We start from the raw sequence: 17,042 nt of genomic DNA, 5'->3' as shown, positions 1-17,042 counted from the left end.
AATCCCTGCTATTAAACATGAAAGATCCGAGCCTAACAAGGAGTGGGAAGAGTGACATTTAAGGCAAGAAACATCAGATATTTTAGAAAAAATTCCAACCAGTACAGAGAAACAACTTCATAAATCACAAAATGACAGACTCTGTCCCACTGGAAAATAACCACGAGAGAGGAATTCTTGCAAGTGCATCTCTGATTTGAGAGATAAAATTAGAAAACCCAAAGTTGACTGTTGTGAAACCATCTCTGCATATTCCAGTAACTTAGAAAGTTCAGATAAGTGCCTGAGTTGATGTCCTGATTTTTCTGAGGACAACAACCATATTGGTACTACCTTTAATTGGGCCAGGATGACAACCCTGAACTTTGTGCTGTTGATCCAAAGCAGCCAAAATCAAGCCATGTCAGTGCTCATATGAGCACAGAAATTAAGTCAGTACATACTCAATTTGCTAAGGAACTTTCCTAGTAGCTAGCAGACAGTACCCATTTGCTAAAGATCCATGCCTGCTTGCTTGAGGAAAAGTTCTGTGAAAATACTGCCACCACTGTTTATGTGAGAAATACCTCCAGAAAAAAAAATTTAGTAGTGGCAATTCAAATGATAATCTGTAATCCATGGAACTAAGGAACTGAGCTGGCATGAAGGAAGAGAAAATGCTTTTCTCTTAAGAGAACTTTGATTTTTCAAGGGAAAATTGGTAAAATAATGCTCTGTTCCCAAATCTCAATATTTTGTTTCTAAAAAGTGGCAACACAGCCTTGATGACAGGAATGTCTGCTTCTTTCACTCTGCAAGGTAATTTGAGATCTTGTCCTTTTCCATAAATTATACTTCCATTATGTCCCCCTCCTTCCTAAAGACAAATGGGAATTTGTTTCAGTTAGTTGGCTTTAGTAAACCTTCCTCCACCACAATTGTTGGACAAACACAGAATCATAGAATGGTTTGATTGTAAGGGGCCTTAAAGGTCATCTAAAACCAGCCCCCTGCCATGGGCAAGGACAACTCCTTCCACTTCCAGCAGGTTGCTCAGAGCCCCATCCAGCCTGGCCTTGAATGTTCCCAGGGATGAGGCATCACAACTTTTCTGAGGCAGTGCCTCAGCACCTCACAGTAAAGATCTTCCTCCTAGCATCTAATCCAAAACTCTCAGTTTACAGCCATTCCCCCTTGTCCTGTCACTACATGCCCTTGTGAAAAGCTCTTCTCCATTGTTCTTGTACACTTCTTTCATGTACTGAAGAATGAAATTTAGGTCACACCAAAGCTTCCCTTCTCCAGGCTGACCAATCCCAATCCTCACAACCTTTCCTCATGGGAGGGCTGCTCCATCCCTCCAATCATCTTTGCTGCCTCCTCTCCCTTCCCTTGAGCTGCTGCCCTCAGTGCTTTGGATGCAGCCCAGGACACTTGGTTTTTTTAGGCAGTAAATGCCTGTGGTTGGGTCATGTCCAGCCTCTCACCCAGCAGCACTCCCAAGTCCTGGGCTACTCTTGATCTCTTCATCCCCAGCCTTTGTTGATACAAGGAGTTGCCCAGACCTGGGTGCTGCCCCTTGCACTTGGTCTTGTTTAACCTCATGAGATTCCCATGAGCCTCTTCTCAAGCTTGTCCAGATCCCATGGGATGCCATCCCATCCTTCAGGTGTGGTGACCACACCACTCAGCTTGGTGCCCTCTGCAGCTGCTGCCTTTGTGTCATTAATGAAGATATTAAATAACTGGTGCCAGTATGGACCCCTGAGGGGCACCCCTTGTCACTGATATCCATTGGGACACTGAGCCATTGACCACAACCCTCTGGATGTGGCCATCCAACCAAGTCCTTAGCCAACAGTATTTGACAAATCCTTGTAAAAAAAGTTTATCTTACTAACATTTCTGTACTGATAAAATAAAATTAAAGCATATAAAAAATTATATTTTGTATATATGTATAAGCACACAGAGACCAATATGGATTTGCAGTAATTAAATCAGTGTAAAGAAACTCCTTTTGAAATAATTCCACCATGTAAAAATGAAATAATGCACAAGGTATAAATATATATATCTAATATAGGTACCTTTCTGTTGGGAAAAAAAGAGGTGTGTGTGCATAACCCCTCACCCCCATCCCACCCTCCACCCAGGAAGAGTTATGTTTTAAAGTTTTTCTGCTGTAATAAAATATATTTTCATGAATATTCTTAAAAATCAAATTGAAAACTCAACTAGTCTATATTTTTACTGTATTTTCAAGTCCTGTACTTCTAAATTGTTCTTTTTTCCAGACAAGTCAAATGATGCTGGTACTCTGTTTTTCTGTCACATACTCTTACCTTAAAATCACAAGTCATCCTGCCCCATCCAGAACATGAGGACAAACACCACACTACTTACAACACCATGTCAGACCCAGACACTATCAAATCCATCATTTAAAACTGGTATAATATTTCTGGCTTAAAAAAATAAATGTAGATGAAGCACAAGGTAAAACCTGTCCCCTGGGAAAAAATGGCCACAGTGTAAACACGAATAAATGCTGCAATATTTATGAGAATTGTGGTGCTGGGAATCCCCTCTGAGAGCCTCTGATTTTCACCATACATTGATTTTTATCATAAGCTGCTCTAAAATTAGAAGAGGCCACGATCTAACAAGCATCCCTTATGTTTTAGTCCTACAGATGGATACCATGAGGTACTTTCTCAGCTTGAAACTGTTCCAAAACCAGAGGAACTAATCTGACATATTAAACTGAACTTATATAAAGTCTTGTGTCTTTACATCATGCAACATCATTTATGGCATGCTGGGCTGTGACAGCTTAAGTTATGAAAATGCAGTATCACACAGCAGATCAGAGCTGGCTTTATAGCAGGTCTCATGAATTTCTTCATCCAGAAAGAATAAATTTTGTGTGGGAGCATTCTGCATAGAACCCCTGCAGAGCAATAGATTAAAACTGGATTTTAGCATTTACGTCTTGCTCAACTATAAATCAGGAATTAGAATTGATAATGGCAGTTATCCATCAACAGCAGTGCAACTGCAGATGAGCCAGAGTAGTTTTATGTTTAAAAGGAGTTACTTTTTATTATTATATTTAAAGAAAAGCTCTTCTATTTGGAATGTTTCTAGGCTCTAAGTAGGGAATGACCAGATCCATGCAGACCACCAGCATGGATGAGGAAGATGCGTTTGAAGTAACACCTCTGCAGATTTCAGACCATCCTTCTGAACTCTGGCAGTGGGCTTGGCAGTTCACACTGGACGGGAGCAGCAGCTACCAGAGCCGGCAGGACTCTGCCCCGCGGTTCATCGTCGTGTTGGCCGCGCAGTTGAACGCTTTGCGGAACTCCTCAAAGTTGCTCATGGCTCCGATTACTCTGCAAAGAGAAAAGTGATCGACATGCAGGTTGCCTTTTGTCAAACACTACAGGTCTGCAAGTGTTTCAGTGTTTTCACTACAGGCTGAATTGTCAGGCTTTCATATAATTTTCATATATTTAACAAATAAAACCGAAGTGTTCAGGAGAAGGGCTCCCAGTTAAAGTTAATATGAAGCAAATACTGTTTCATGCTTTGAGAAACCTCTTGCTTTGCTAGAAACTCGATGAAAAACAAATGCATTTTGTGATACTGTGTCCTTTAGAACAATTGGCAGCACAGATGGGAGATGAGCAGTATCTGTGCACGGTGGAATCTTCTTCCAGCCCTGCCAGACAGCAGCAGGGCAGCAGGCAGGAGGATGTGAGCACACGCTGGGCTTGTGCTGCTCTGGTTTCATGTGGCTCCAGATTCTCCTAACAACACGCTCTGCCCACCCACCCACACCCACTGGGTCCCTGGGACTGTGCAGGCTCAGGGGGAATTACATCCTCTTGTTGGGCAGCTCAGCCTTGCACCTGGGAGTGTCTCAACTCCTCTGATATTTTGGAGATATATTCTCTGAGCCTTCTGCCCTGACCAGCTCCCAAGCTCTCTTGCTTGTACCACAGATACTGAAAGAGCAGCACATCCCTGCCTGACACAGGCTGGGCAATGTGTCTGCATTCCAGACTGGCACCTTCAGGCACAGGGGAAGAGCTTGGTCTTTGCATGCAGTCATCCTTGGCTCCTGCTTTCATGTCTGCATTATTTGATGCAGCCAGAAACTATTATTTTACCTTTGCTTGATTGCTTTTTCCTATGCTTCTGACCATCTTGGGATTTATTAACCTGAAACTTGCAATGGTATTAAAAAGTTTTCTGAGGTAAAAGCAGAAAAATATCTACTGTGATAATATTTGTATACCTTTTCTTTGTTATGCAGTGAGGAGGCATTTTTCTATATTGCAGACAATCAGTTTCTCAGTGTAGCTCAGCATGGTAGAAAATATTCTTATTACATTGATTAGACTTTCTGTGAGTAAGAAAATTTGCAGTCATCTGGCACAGAAATGCCTAAAGGTCAGTTTTGTAGGGAAGATTACCAAATGAGGTTAGGCCTCAAATAAAATATACAGCTTTACTGTAAAAATAAATTGCACATATATATTCAGGGATTGGAACAGCAAGAGCTGGTCATGCAGAACTGCTGCTGCTGTTGGTGGGAGTTCTGCCTGCCATGCCAGGGATTTCAATCTGAAATCAGCATTCAAAAATAGCAAAGACACATGCTAATACTGAAAATCTGCCAATTAAAAACAAATAAACCGAGAAATTATCCAGTGAAAAAATCTTTATGTGTGCATACTTGCCACTTTTCTACCCAAGGTTTGATATTGCCACACATTAACTGAAGTCAGAGTGGAGTGCCTGGATTTCATCCCATGGAATTATAATAGAGGCACCTTTCCTTGAGCAGGTCACGCTGGTCTCCCTTGGTAATCAATAGAAAGATGTACTTGCAGAGTCTAAATAATTTAAATTTATTACCTGCTGAAAGATTATTTATAAATATATATTAACTTCTACAATGCCATTTTCTTTTTGACTGTGAAGAGAAACTGGTGTGAAAAGTTCAGATGCAAACATCTGTGCTCAAGACCTGTGTTATTAATGTCTATCATTTTTATTGTTATCTTTTATAATTACTTTTTTAAAGTAATTTTGAGCTTTTTGGACAGAAAGAGCTGTCAGTGTTGGAGCTAGTTGTATGGCAGCTATGCCTATAATGGCCTTGGGACATAAATGAAACCAAGTTGGGAGAAATAGATAATTTGTTAGCCCAGTTGATACGATTTGCAAGAGGAGACAAGAACCAGTGCTTTTCTTCAGTTCTGCAACAGAAGCCAGTTCTCAGTATCTCACACAAAAACTAGGAAGAAGTTTTGTCTATATTTTCTAGAACTCAAATTAATCTAAATTTTTCCATAGCCTGATGCCTTCAGGAGTTTTCCTAATAAATACTCTATCCCTAGAGTAAATACTCTATCCCTAGATTTCCATGTGTACCACCATCTCATGGGACTGTAGCTACGAAATTATTCCGAATACAAATATACCTATAGGTAAATAAACTTAAAGATTTTAAAGACAGCAGATGGTTATTTTACCAAAATCTTAACAAGGGGAGGAATTATGAAAAGAATACCTCTGTAGGCTGAAGGTCAGCCTGATGCTCATTGTCATGACGTATTTTCAATGTTAAAAGCACACAGATTTGCACACTGCACTACATTTACCCTCACTAGCTTGTATAACACTCTTAGTCAACAGAAGGTGGTGGATTCTCTAGAAGGCAAATGATTCACTGTACTGTGTGAATTTTGTTATGGAATTAGCATCCTTTGTCCAAATAAAGAGGAGATGCAGTACTTGACCAAGGGCAAACACAAATTTCTTAGTAAAGTAAATGTAACCAACATGAATCCCAACAAAACCAACATGTTCTTGGTGAAGAAGCGAAAAAATAAACTCTGGCTTCCTCATTCCTATGTAGTCTCTAAACTCATGGATGCCCTTCCCATGGCAGAAAGTTCATTAGTGCCTGTGGCTAGGCAAGCATTTTGGCAAGGTCAGATTCCCTCTGTTATGGCTGGACAACCTTCAAGCAGCTCCTTCAAGCAAAGTGTCCCCTGAAGGCCAGTGGAAGAGCTTGGTCTTCAACTGAACTCACAGGGCACGTTTTGCTTTGCATTATCAATGTAATTCAAGGTCGAGATTTAGGAATTTTTAATGAAGTCAGACAGATTAAATCAAGGACCCTCCTTATATTCACTTTTTTCTATACTGGAATTGCTTAGGGAAAGAAACTGATAGATGAGGCATTTTAGGTACTCAGGCTATGATTACAGGACATCACAGGGATCAGAGTGTGTTCTGGTTCAAATGCTTTTGAAGGTAGATGCAAGCTCCTCAATTTTACAGAAGAGCATTTCTAATAGTGAAAGATAAGCTAATAAAACCAGTTCAATTTCCATCTAAACTGAGAGCACAGTCCAATTTTGTGTTTGCTCTTAACCGCCTCTTAAAATGCTACATTTCTGCACTTCTGTTCTGCAGTGATTGATTCTGTGTGTACACTGAGGAAATACCATATTTGCACTACCTGAACTGAGGAGGGCTGTGAGCTCCAGTATATATTTGCTCCCTCGCAGATTCCGGTCTAAAGGAGTTGCATCTCACCTAATAAAATAAAAAAAAAAAAATTAAAAACCCAGAAACAAGACATCATCTGGGATGACTTTTTATGTAAAGCAAAATGCAATGTCACTGTTCTTAAGATGCCTATTATTTACAGAATGAATAACATGGAAAGACACCATAAATTCCTAGTTGGTTCACCTTTGCCAGTCTGCAGTTTTCTTCTGGTATATGCTCTTGTTTTTCAAATCCCGTAATGGATCCAGTGTCTACCCACTGTTTTTCTCTACACACTCTTTCCCATCATCTAATCACAGTCACTATACTAGCTCTTTTTTGAACTTCTCTCTAATGGTAGCTTGTCTTTCCGCTTGTGCCACAGCATCTCACACCTTAATAATTACCAAACATACTTCTTGGTCTCAAAGCTCTGTAATTTGTATAAAAGGTACACATAATGATGCTTATCATCTCTAGAACTGCTGCTATCTTACCTGACATATTTATGCCATTTTGGAATGTCAGTTTCTTTTGAATTTACACATTTTCCACATTTCCATCAGTGGTCCCCAGTTCCCTGTTCCTGATAAGATAGTTAACCCAATCATAACTGACCAAAAAAAGCATAGATAGAATATTTGCACAACTGAATAATCCTCACACTGTATCCACTGCATAAAAAATCTCCCTTAAACTGGCCCTACCTTACATAAGACTCTACATTAAATTTTTCTATCAGCAAAATCCTTTAAGCCAGGTTACCCATAGGATTTCAGTGGACTTTAGTGCAATTTTGGCTGGCTGAGCACAGTTCTGACATTTTAAATAAGTCTGTTGAGTGTCTTGAGCTTTGTGGAAATAGGCTGAGCTCAAGGGTACCTTGCACACACTGCTCTCACTGTGCATGTGCCCTCCCTGGGATATATGGATATATGATTCCTGCAGTGGTCCTCTAAGACCCCCAGATGTTCCCCATAGCTTCAAAATTTTCTTGGAGAAAATCTGATATGAGGTGAAACTTAATTCAGCATAAACACTGAAAGTGGAATCTTTGTATTGTTCAGTGTAGTCAAACTCAAACAGCCATAGGCCCATAGACTGCTACACTGACTCTCAGCAGAGAAATTATTTTCAGCCAGGACCAGTTGCATTGGGTCCTGTTTTTTCAGTTTGGAATGATCCATTCCTTCAACTGGTGTCAAAGCTTTATAGCCTTTTACTTCTCATGTAGGAAATTTACCCCAATTTGTTTACCCAAATAAATAATTTCTGACCTTCTCCCTTGCTCCATGTTTTTTCTAAAAAACTCACATCCTTTATCAAAGTTTTGTTATAGCATATTTAGTGTACAGATGGGAAAAATAAACTTTCTTCACTGCTGCTTAGTTTCCTTGAACAATGTACAGAGTAACAAATGGTGTTAGTAAAAACTGAAGGAGGCTGAGGACTCAATACATGCAGGAAGACCCTTTTAATGCAGGGAAGCACAAAGAAGAAAGAAAGTTGCTGTGACAACACTGTGCAAATCCAAGAATAATTTCTGCAGTTCTGGCACCATGGGTAGTTGAGGACAAAGAGGGAGAGAGAAAGAAACAATAATTGTGGCAAAAGTCTCTGCTTAAACTCTCAAAATCTGTGTTTGGGTGATGCAGATTGTTGAAAACAAGCAAGCTCATCTCTGCACTGCACATTGTTCAGGTTAAGAGATGGGGTTTGAAACACATTTGTACTACTCACATGGGCATAACTCAGAAAGAAAAGCTGGTTATGTGTGAACTCAAGGCCTGGCAGCAAAGGCTCTTCTTCTCCTCCCCTCTTTTCTGTAATCCATTTCCTGTATGCCTGATAAGAAACAGATACTAAGTGCCTTTCAGCAACATGAAGATAACCACAGCTTTTTTTTTTTCTTTTATTTTTTTTAGTAATATGATGTTTGAGATATTTTCCATCTACTTACCCTGAAAGCTTCTCGCAAACCTCCATTATCTGCAATGTTTTCTGCTAAAGTTCTCTTCCCTTTCACCTTGGCAGAATGAAAGAACATCAGTCATTTGACCCATTTCTGAACTTCCTACTTGATCAACTTCAAAAAGAGGGAGAAAGTAAAACAAGAGTAACCACAGTCAGTTTCTACAAACTTTGGTTAAGAAAGCTGGGTTTCCATGTGGATACTGCCAGGGAACTATTTTCTGTGATGAGTTATCCTGGCTCTGGTCATAGATCTCTACAGCACAAAATATAGCAGATTGAATGCACTTAAGAATCCTGATCTTTGAGCTGAGTGTCATTAATTTTCCCCTAAGGACTGTTTATATCTGGTTGCATCTGAGATCCAGTAACCTCTTTCTTAAACTTTGGTCTAAAAGGTTATGTTTATTTTTCTACATAACTCTTACTATACTACTGGGATGCTAAAATAACTTCCAAGTCATAACATAAATAAGCATGATTAAAAATAACTGTCAGAGACAGAATCAAAATTGGTAGTATATTCAGTGCTCTAAAAATATCTGCAAAGGAGATTCCTGTTGCTTCTTATGGGTATTGATTCCAAGAGCAGGAGGAATAGCAACAAGAATGTATTGTGGGAAACTGCACTATATAAACTTTGTGAGGAAACTGGTCTCCTGGTGTTACCAAGTGCAATACCATTACAAAGAAATCCTAATTTCTACTGGAGTAGAAATTTCTACTCAGCCAGCCTACTAAGGTCCTTGTGCTACCATCTGTATTTGTAATTAAGCAGTTTTACTCTCTCCTGTGCCTCGAATAAGCAAGATAATTGAGCGCAGTTTTGAGCAGGGCTCTGAAGGTCGATGCTGGCTGCAGCCATCAGCTCTCCCTGCCACAGGGATCAGCACAGTGGGGTTGGCATCAGGATTCAGTTCCAGGATGGAAAAAGGGGGGGAAATGGAGAAGAAAAGGTGAAAACACCAAGGGAATGGCCAGAAACTTGTGCACAGCCCCACACTCAGTGCAATGAGCACCCAGACTGGACTCAGGACATCTTACTGGATGCCTTGGGTACAACGTTACAGGAAAAATGGGAGCCACAGAGGAAAGTGCAACCCTTTCCTGTCAGCTCTCCCCTGCCCTCAGGAGGATGGAGACAGAGGTGAGAGAGGAGATTTTAGGACAAAAGGAGCTGGGACAGCAGGGAAGGGGGATGCACACCAGCTGCCTTCCTACCTGGCCTCCCTGCTCTCACATTTTACTTGCACTGGGCTTGTGAAAGAGACTGATTTAGACTGTAAGATCAGAGTGACCTGACAGTGGCACAGGGCCACAGGTCATCTAAAAAGTGGAAGAATTCTTTCTGCTGATCTCAGGCAGCTCTGCATCAGACATTTGAGACTATTCTGCAGAGAGAGTCTGTGGCAGGGATCACAGACCATGATAAACCCTTTATTTGATGAGATAACTTTGTGATTATTGCACTCTTAAGCTATTTCTATATCCACTTTTTCTCACATTAGGATTCTTTTCTGGAGACATACTTTATTGTATACCAGTTGAGAAGGAAAAAGAATAAATAGGTTTCTTGATCCATGAAAAATATTCATACAAGGGTAAAAAACCTGCAGAGTATTGATGCAAATGACAGGTCAAAATGATAATAAAAAAAAGGCCTTTGCTTGCATGGCTTTTCATATAAAAGCTATAAAATATGGCAGAAAACTGGAAAAATCTTCTATTATCTAAAAGTGGTTTTGGTATTCTGTGGATATGGAAGGAATGGAATGACAAGGCAGTAATCCCATCCATGGATTTCAAGGGCAGTATCTACGCTGGGAGGAAATTCAGACCCACCTGACCTCAAGAGACAGCAAAAGCAAAAGGTAAAGGGGATGGCCAAGCCAATGGCAAAGGCATGGGAAGGGCTCAGCCACATCCTTGGGGAAGGTTTCAACAATCTTCTCTGAGTGACATTTTTGTAATGACAAAAGTTAGTAGTTTTTGTCCTACAAATATTCAGGTGTGAGCCTGAGAATTTTTATTTGTAAATTAGCTTATTATGAAGCATTTCAAATCTATGAAGTATTTCAAGTCTGAGTTGCTGGACTTCAGACTGGACCACAATATAGCTTTGTTATCTCTGAGATCAGCACAAACAAACCTGGCAGAAGTGCCAGAATTGTTGATAAGCATTTCATGGGGCCTTGCTATTCCTAAAAGAAAAAGGTGCACTAGTATTTCTAAAATGTAGGTAGAGGTGATAGAATGTAGTGGGGACTGGAGTATGTGTTTTATCCTGAAAACTAAGATTAAAATCGTGCCCCAGACAGCATTACTGGAATTTCAGCTACTCATTTTTAAGGTCTGGGATGTATCCTGTTTATCCTCATTTTGGACATACATATGAGTGTACACATTTTCAAGGAAGCCCATAGCTCTGATAGACAATGAAACAGAAACAATTCCCTTGCACTTTCTTTCTCAATCCTTTTCTAGGAGCTACTGCTGTCATATTCCCTTGATTAAACGTACAAATGGGGTCTGTGTGCACACATGGAAGAAATAGCAAGAGTTGAATCTGAAATAAAGTAGGGCTTATACACCCATTTTATAGCTGCAATAAATAATAGGCAGAATTGTTAAAGGAATCTATAAAACATGCCATTATATTCACTCTAAAAGAATGACTGCTCAGTTTTCATCACAGACCTCATCTTCAGAAGATATTTAACATGCCCACAATAATTAGACCAGCCCTGCTGAGTGGCTTCATCCTCTTCCTCTGATTCCAAAATGATATGATGGAGAGAAATGGTTTAACCCTGTCACCAGAATGTGGGTAGTGGTATTTGAGTGGACTAATCAAACCTGACAGACAATTTTTTACACAATTATTCACCTCAAAAAATCATTTGTTGTGAGAAATGAAGTCGGTAGCCTAATATCTCAATATGTTGGGATTTATAAAAAGAGAACTTAAAAAAAAAAGAAAAGAAAAGAAAAAAAAAGGCACAGAAGCCCAAACTCTTCATGCACCACTTTTCAGTCACTGGTGGTTTACATACATGTAAGCCAGCTTGCTTCCAGTAGTAATTGTTGTATTGATTAATCATGCATTTTGTTTTCTCTTTAAATTTTTCTTCAGAGTCAGTCGTCCACCAAGGGTCTAAATTTCCATTTTTGTCATATTTCCGACCTCAGGAAAGAAAGAAAGAAAACAAATGTTTTTGCAGGAGAAAAATTTTACAGTTTAGGAATCCATCACCTTCACAGCAATGAAAGGTGAATGTTCTCATGTAGGTGTGTGTACAAAATGGATAGGATCAGTGAGCAAAATCTTGACCCCACTCAAATCAGCAGTGAAAAGCTGGCATTCTATTTATTCTCATAATTTCCATTTGCAGAAAAAGATAGTCATGACTAATGAGTTCTATAGCACATTTTATAATTACATAGTGTAAGAGGCACTTAGCTTTCTTGCAAGTATAATTGTATTTTTCATCCTCAGATCATACGTCTTTCATTCTGAAAATGTGATGATAACTAATTTATTATAAATTTTTCACTTGATCAGGAAACAAATCCATTTCATGCAAATTTCTGAAGTTTCCTTTTTTGATTTTGGAGCAAAACCAGAAAATTTAAATCCTGCTCATGGAAACAGGGGAATACATACATCCCATTGCCCAGGCTGATGGTAACAGCAGTGGCTCTTTTCAGCCTCAGGTCCCTGCTCCCTGTCATTTGTAGGAGAGTATTTAATCTCCATCCTGACTCCAGCCATCAGACACAAGACATGTTTGGACTTTTGTGACAGTGTGTTTATCTGCCCATGTGGATGCAGCCTCCTCTGTGATTTGATTCTTCTTTGCAACTGCAGGAGAGGGAGGTAAGGAGCAACACAGACACAATACCAAGCACTGAAGATGGTTTTTTTTCATCTTTTTATTTCTTTTTTTAATCTCCTCTGTGTATTGTCTTGTTCAAGGTGACAAATTCCCTAGAGATGTATTTAGTTCTATATTTGGAAGGTAAGAACCTGGCAAGAAGGAGGGGTCTGCTTAGGGACCCAAACCTTAGGTTCCTTTCTGACTGGCAGGAGACAAGGTGGAGATCAGGTGCTCACCTATACCAGGTGGGAGTTTATGAAGAAAAATTCTCCATTCTGGAGTGTTTGCTAACACAAAGTGTTATAGAGCAGTAGGAACAGGATACCAGGATACAACGGGGGTTTTTTGGGGTTTTTTTTAAGGTATTCAATATTACACAGCATAAGCAAAGTCAAAATTACTCCCTGAAGGAGGAGGTTCAGGTTTATTTTACCCTGCACCTCCCTTCTCCTCCCTCTCTCCTCACTTTCTCTCAGGAGAACAATTTTGAAAAGCTCTTTCCTGAGACAGCCAAACCTGGGCAGTGGCAATGCCCCAGTTTGACATTTTCTGACCATTTTTTCCCCTTTCTTTTTCGAATTTAATTTTAACATTTTGAAGCACCTTTTCTGTACCACTCCTGTTCCAGTATTTTATTTCAAAACTTTGGCAATTATCTTTTGAAAAACGTCCAGCCTGAAATGAAAAGTTTTCTTGGAAGTAATTTTAATCAATCAGAAATTATCCCTTTGCCCTTCCCACTCCCCGCTCCCCCTGTTAGGACTTTCAGAATCTGTTGCTGATTTAGTTTTCATTCAAGACAAACAGAAATAATCAAACTTGTGGTATTTCTTACCAAATAAAATCCAATTCAGAAAAGCAAGATTCCACATAAATAAATCTAATAAATGCAAGTCTATAATTTTTTTCACACAGCTTAGCACCATTAAAAAAAGAGAGAGATAATAAAAATACTGTAGTATGTACAAGTCAGCTTTTTAATCTGTCAAGTCTGTAAATAAAAAAGTTATCAAAATGCAGTCAAATACTCACCATTGCTATCAAATCCATGAGTGAACTCATGGCCAACAATCACTCCTATGGCACCATAACTTAATGACCTGTAACACAAAGAAGCAGTTCAGAAAGTCTTCACAGTCATGAACATTAAAGGACAAAAGACCTCAGGAAAGATCATTATTGATTTAAAAGGAGGGTGAGGAGCAGGGGATATGGGTCTAAAAATAAGACCAACATAATTTTGACTTAAAGATGTTGAAAGTCTTAAACTCTTATTTAAAAGTAACATTTAATCTAAAACTTTGCAAGCATTGTGATGGTTCACTCTTCCAGCCAAATCCCTTATCAGCATCAAATGAGCTCCAATCTCCTTCAGCTGACTGCATTCTGTATATTCTGACTGGGAACAGGACACAGTTATAGCTGCAACTACTCTGAAACAAAAACAATATTTTTTAAAGCATTAACAGACCTACATTCAGTCTTAAAAAGAAAGGTTGTATAATTCCCTTGCACCTGCCCTGGAATAGGACATGACAGTCAGATCTAAGGCATCTGGGAAACAGAGTAAAAATAAATACTTTTTATTCCTGACTGACAATTAATTATATCTTCCTTATTATATCCCAATAAACATGCTTTTAGGAGAAATAGGGATGAAAGAGGGAAAAGCTAAGTCCTTTTTTTCACCAAATGCAGTGAATATCATGGAGGTAGGTGATTTACTCAATGCATCTTTCATTTGTTGAGTTGATTTTTGTGATTTTAATTATTTCAGTTGAGATTCTATACTTCAAAGTAGCTTATAGTATTTCTAACACATCATATTGAAAGAGAAGAAAGGCAGAGGGTACTCAAATAACATATTATTGGACCTAATGATCCATAGTGCACTAATTGCTCATCTCAGTCATGCCCAAAAACTATTATATGATTTAATTCCCTCTGCTCCCATGAAAATCCTTCACTTTATTTTTTTTTCTCTTTCCTAAATGGTATTTTGCATGTGTTAAAATCTCCCCTACTGCTTTTTAGCCCAAGTACTGTTACAAATCATCTCCAACAAATGCAGGTTAAAATTACACATTTCAGCAATTGAAATATCATGCTCTTGTGTGACAAGTTTGTAATCTTGTGTAGCACACAGTGATAATTACCCCTAATAAATGCACTGTTTAAGACTTGTTTTCCATATCCAAAGTAAAGAGGTTATACAGGATGTTTTGCAGCTGGAGAAGCAGAAAAATGATGGAACAAAACATGTGAAGAGATTGAGAAGAAACAAGCCCTATTACTAAATAAATCTTTTATTTCCTCGGAGGTTTTTTGTCACCATGAGTGGCAGGGACAAAGAACAGCCTGGTGTTCTGGCACTCAGGCTCCTTGGAGCTTTCCTTGGCTCCCAAAGATGGGCTCAAGGTTGCAGTGAATTTTGGCCTTTGAATCTGTGAACCCCAATGCAGCATTTTGTGCAGCTCAATATTTTATTTTTTTTTCCAGAAATTTTCCCAGTTCTGTTCATGCTTTTCCCTCTGGGCACAGCTGGGCAGAGGTGGAGGGGGTAGGTGCAGCCCAGCAGATACCACATTAAAGGGGAACTTTCTGGGACTGGGGGCGCTCAGAGAACTGCAAGGAAGTGATGAGGTCAGGTAGTTTGCAGTCTCTATTTTAATATATATATGGCACTGAAGAGTCACAGCTGTGAATGATGGAATTTGAGTGTTATTTAATGTACTGAGATGCAAAAGTGATAACTGAGCTTCACTTTATGCAAATAGATGTAATTGGTTTTTGGTGGTTGTGCTGGAACTGGACACTAAAATGCCAGTAAATGTTAAATATTTGCTAAATCAGTTTTTCAGCAGGCACTGGTGACTTTTTGATGGTTTATCTGTTCCACTGCCATGTACTGTTCCTTCTAAGCAGACGGAGAACATCCAGAATATTTCAAGGACAAAAGCAATCTGTTGTCTGATGTAAACCAACTACATTTGTTTACTAAATTACATTTTGATACGTACTCAAGCAAAACCAATTTAAGCTAAGGTAACCTTTAAGGAAGAGAAATGAGCAAAGCATAATACTTTGAAAGAACCACAATTTTATCACTATGGCAGAAGGTCAGAATACAAAGAAATCTGTTCAGAAAGCAAAGCTGGAAACAGGTCTGCAATAACTATAACAGAAAATAAGTTCACCTTAACAAGAAAGGACTTTCTTCTAGCCCCAATTACCACTTACAAAGTCACCTGGCCCACAAGAATTCTCTTTGAATGCAAATTAATTTGTTTGTAAATTGAACATGTCTTTCTACATATATTGCCAAATTTCCCGTTTACAAGGACACAATCCAGATTGGATGATGGCAAACACAAAATGTTCAAAAAGTTTGATTTTTTTAACAATGATTTATTAAGAATATGTTTCATCAGTAGCTGGCTTTATATAACTGCAAAGTAACTTTCAGAAACTGCCAGCAGAAATCCTTCATGGTCTTATCCTGCCCCAAAAAAGAAAGCGATTGAACTGCACAAAAGTAGTAATTTTTCAAAATTTAATGTATGTGACCTGTAATTACCCTTCCTCAGCTATGTTGGCACGTGGGCCTGCTCAGGCAGTCTCAGGCAATCACTTATGCACATGAAGATGTTCTCTGCACCTCGACAGGCAAGGGCCCACTGCTAATCTTAGATATTAGCAGAAAGTGAACAATACACTGATAATAATTGGCTTCTCAGGGCATTCACTTCTGTTCAGGAGGTGTTAGTCATCTGATTTACAATTCCTTTTAATACCTGCCATGGGCCCACTGCTGCATCTGCATGCTGTAGCATTGAAACACTTCCACTTGGGTGCACTTAATTAGCAATTCCTGGGAGAAATCAATCATCAGTTTAAGACAACAGCAACACATACGGCTCCCAAGGGTAAGAAAAACCATCACAGAAAGCAGCACTTCTCAAAGTCAGCTCTTCCAGCAGCAAACAGCAGAGAGAGCACACAACCCAAGGGCCAAGTTTGCCCTGCAGCAGGACAACTCAGTTTTCCTAGGCGCTACTTTTTGGTTGCCTTCAGTACTGCAGCCTTCTTCTCCACAGCCTCTTTCTGTCTATATGTGTTTGCAATGCCTTGCTTTCCCTGGCATTCCTCAGCTCTGGGTGGATGAGGTTCCCTGGTGCAGTACTTACCTAGGATACTCTGTTCCCCAAAAGAAAGGCTTTTGAAGTTCTCCTGCTGGGAATCCTGCAATAACAAAAAGAAAAAAAAATTAGTAGGTCAATTGAATACAGCTAAATAGTTGTCACAGTGCCCAAGGGTTTAGATTTTATGACCCCATTTGTTTGGTTTCAGAAGGTTTTCGAGGGGAGCTTTCCCTTGGGTGGTAGAATCCAATAGAGAGGATCTGGAGAGGCAGCACAGATCCTGCCACACACACTGCAGTAAATGCATGTGCTCCTGTGAAAAACACACCTCATGTTTCCTATGGAGAGAACTGGATTATCCTCAGAGGTGCTGACTGGTCAAGAGACAACACACAGGTAAAGTGTAATAAGAATTAAAATACTGTTAGCTTAGTGAGCCTTCAGTGAAGCAAGAAATATGAAAGTGATAAAATGTAAGCCTGATTCTATTTAGTCT

General features: G+C 39.4%; 1 protein-coding gene across 1 annotated transcript in view; it reads right to left on the bottom strand.

Annotated features, from left to right (window-relative positions):
- Nucleotides 1-3,131: 3,131 nt before the first annotated feature.
- PHEX (phosphate regulating endopeptidase homolog X-linked) overlaps nt 3,132-17,042 on the bottom strand; it is a 94,054-nt gene continuing 80,143 nt past the window's right edge. The window contains exons 16-22 of the mRNA XM_033052067.1: nt 16,592-16,646; nt 13,437-13,504; nt 11,580-11,710; nt 8,516-8,581; nt 8,296-8,400; nt 6,524-6,600; nt 3,132-3,377 (exon numbers count right to left, since the gene is read on the bottom strand). Of these exons, the coding sequence (XP_032907958.1) occupies nt 3,275-3,377; nt 6,524-6,600; nt 8,296-8,400; nt 8,516-8,581; nt 11,580-11,710; nt 13,437-13,504; nt 16,592-16,646 (605 nt within the window). The 3' untranslated portion in view covers nt 3,132-3,274. The remainder of the gene's footprint in view (nt 3,378-6,523; nt 6,601-8,295; nt 8,401-8,515; nt 8,582-11,579; nt 11,711-13,436; nt 13,505-16,591; nt 16,647-17,042) is intronic.

Source organism: Catharus ustulatus, chromosome 2 (genome assembly GCF_009819885.2).
Source record: "Catharus ustulatus isolate bCatUst1 chromosome 2, bCatUst1.pri.v2, whole genome shotgun sequence".
Taxonomy (NCBI): domain Eukaryota; kingdom Metazoa; phylum Chordata; class Aves; order Passeriformes; family Turdidae; genus Catharus; species Catharus ustulatus.
This window is presented reverse-complemented; position numbering and strand designations above follow the sequence as displayed.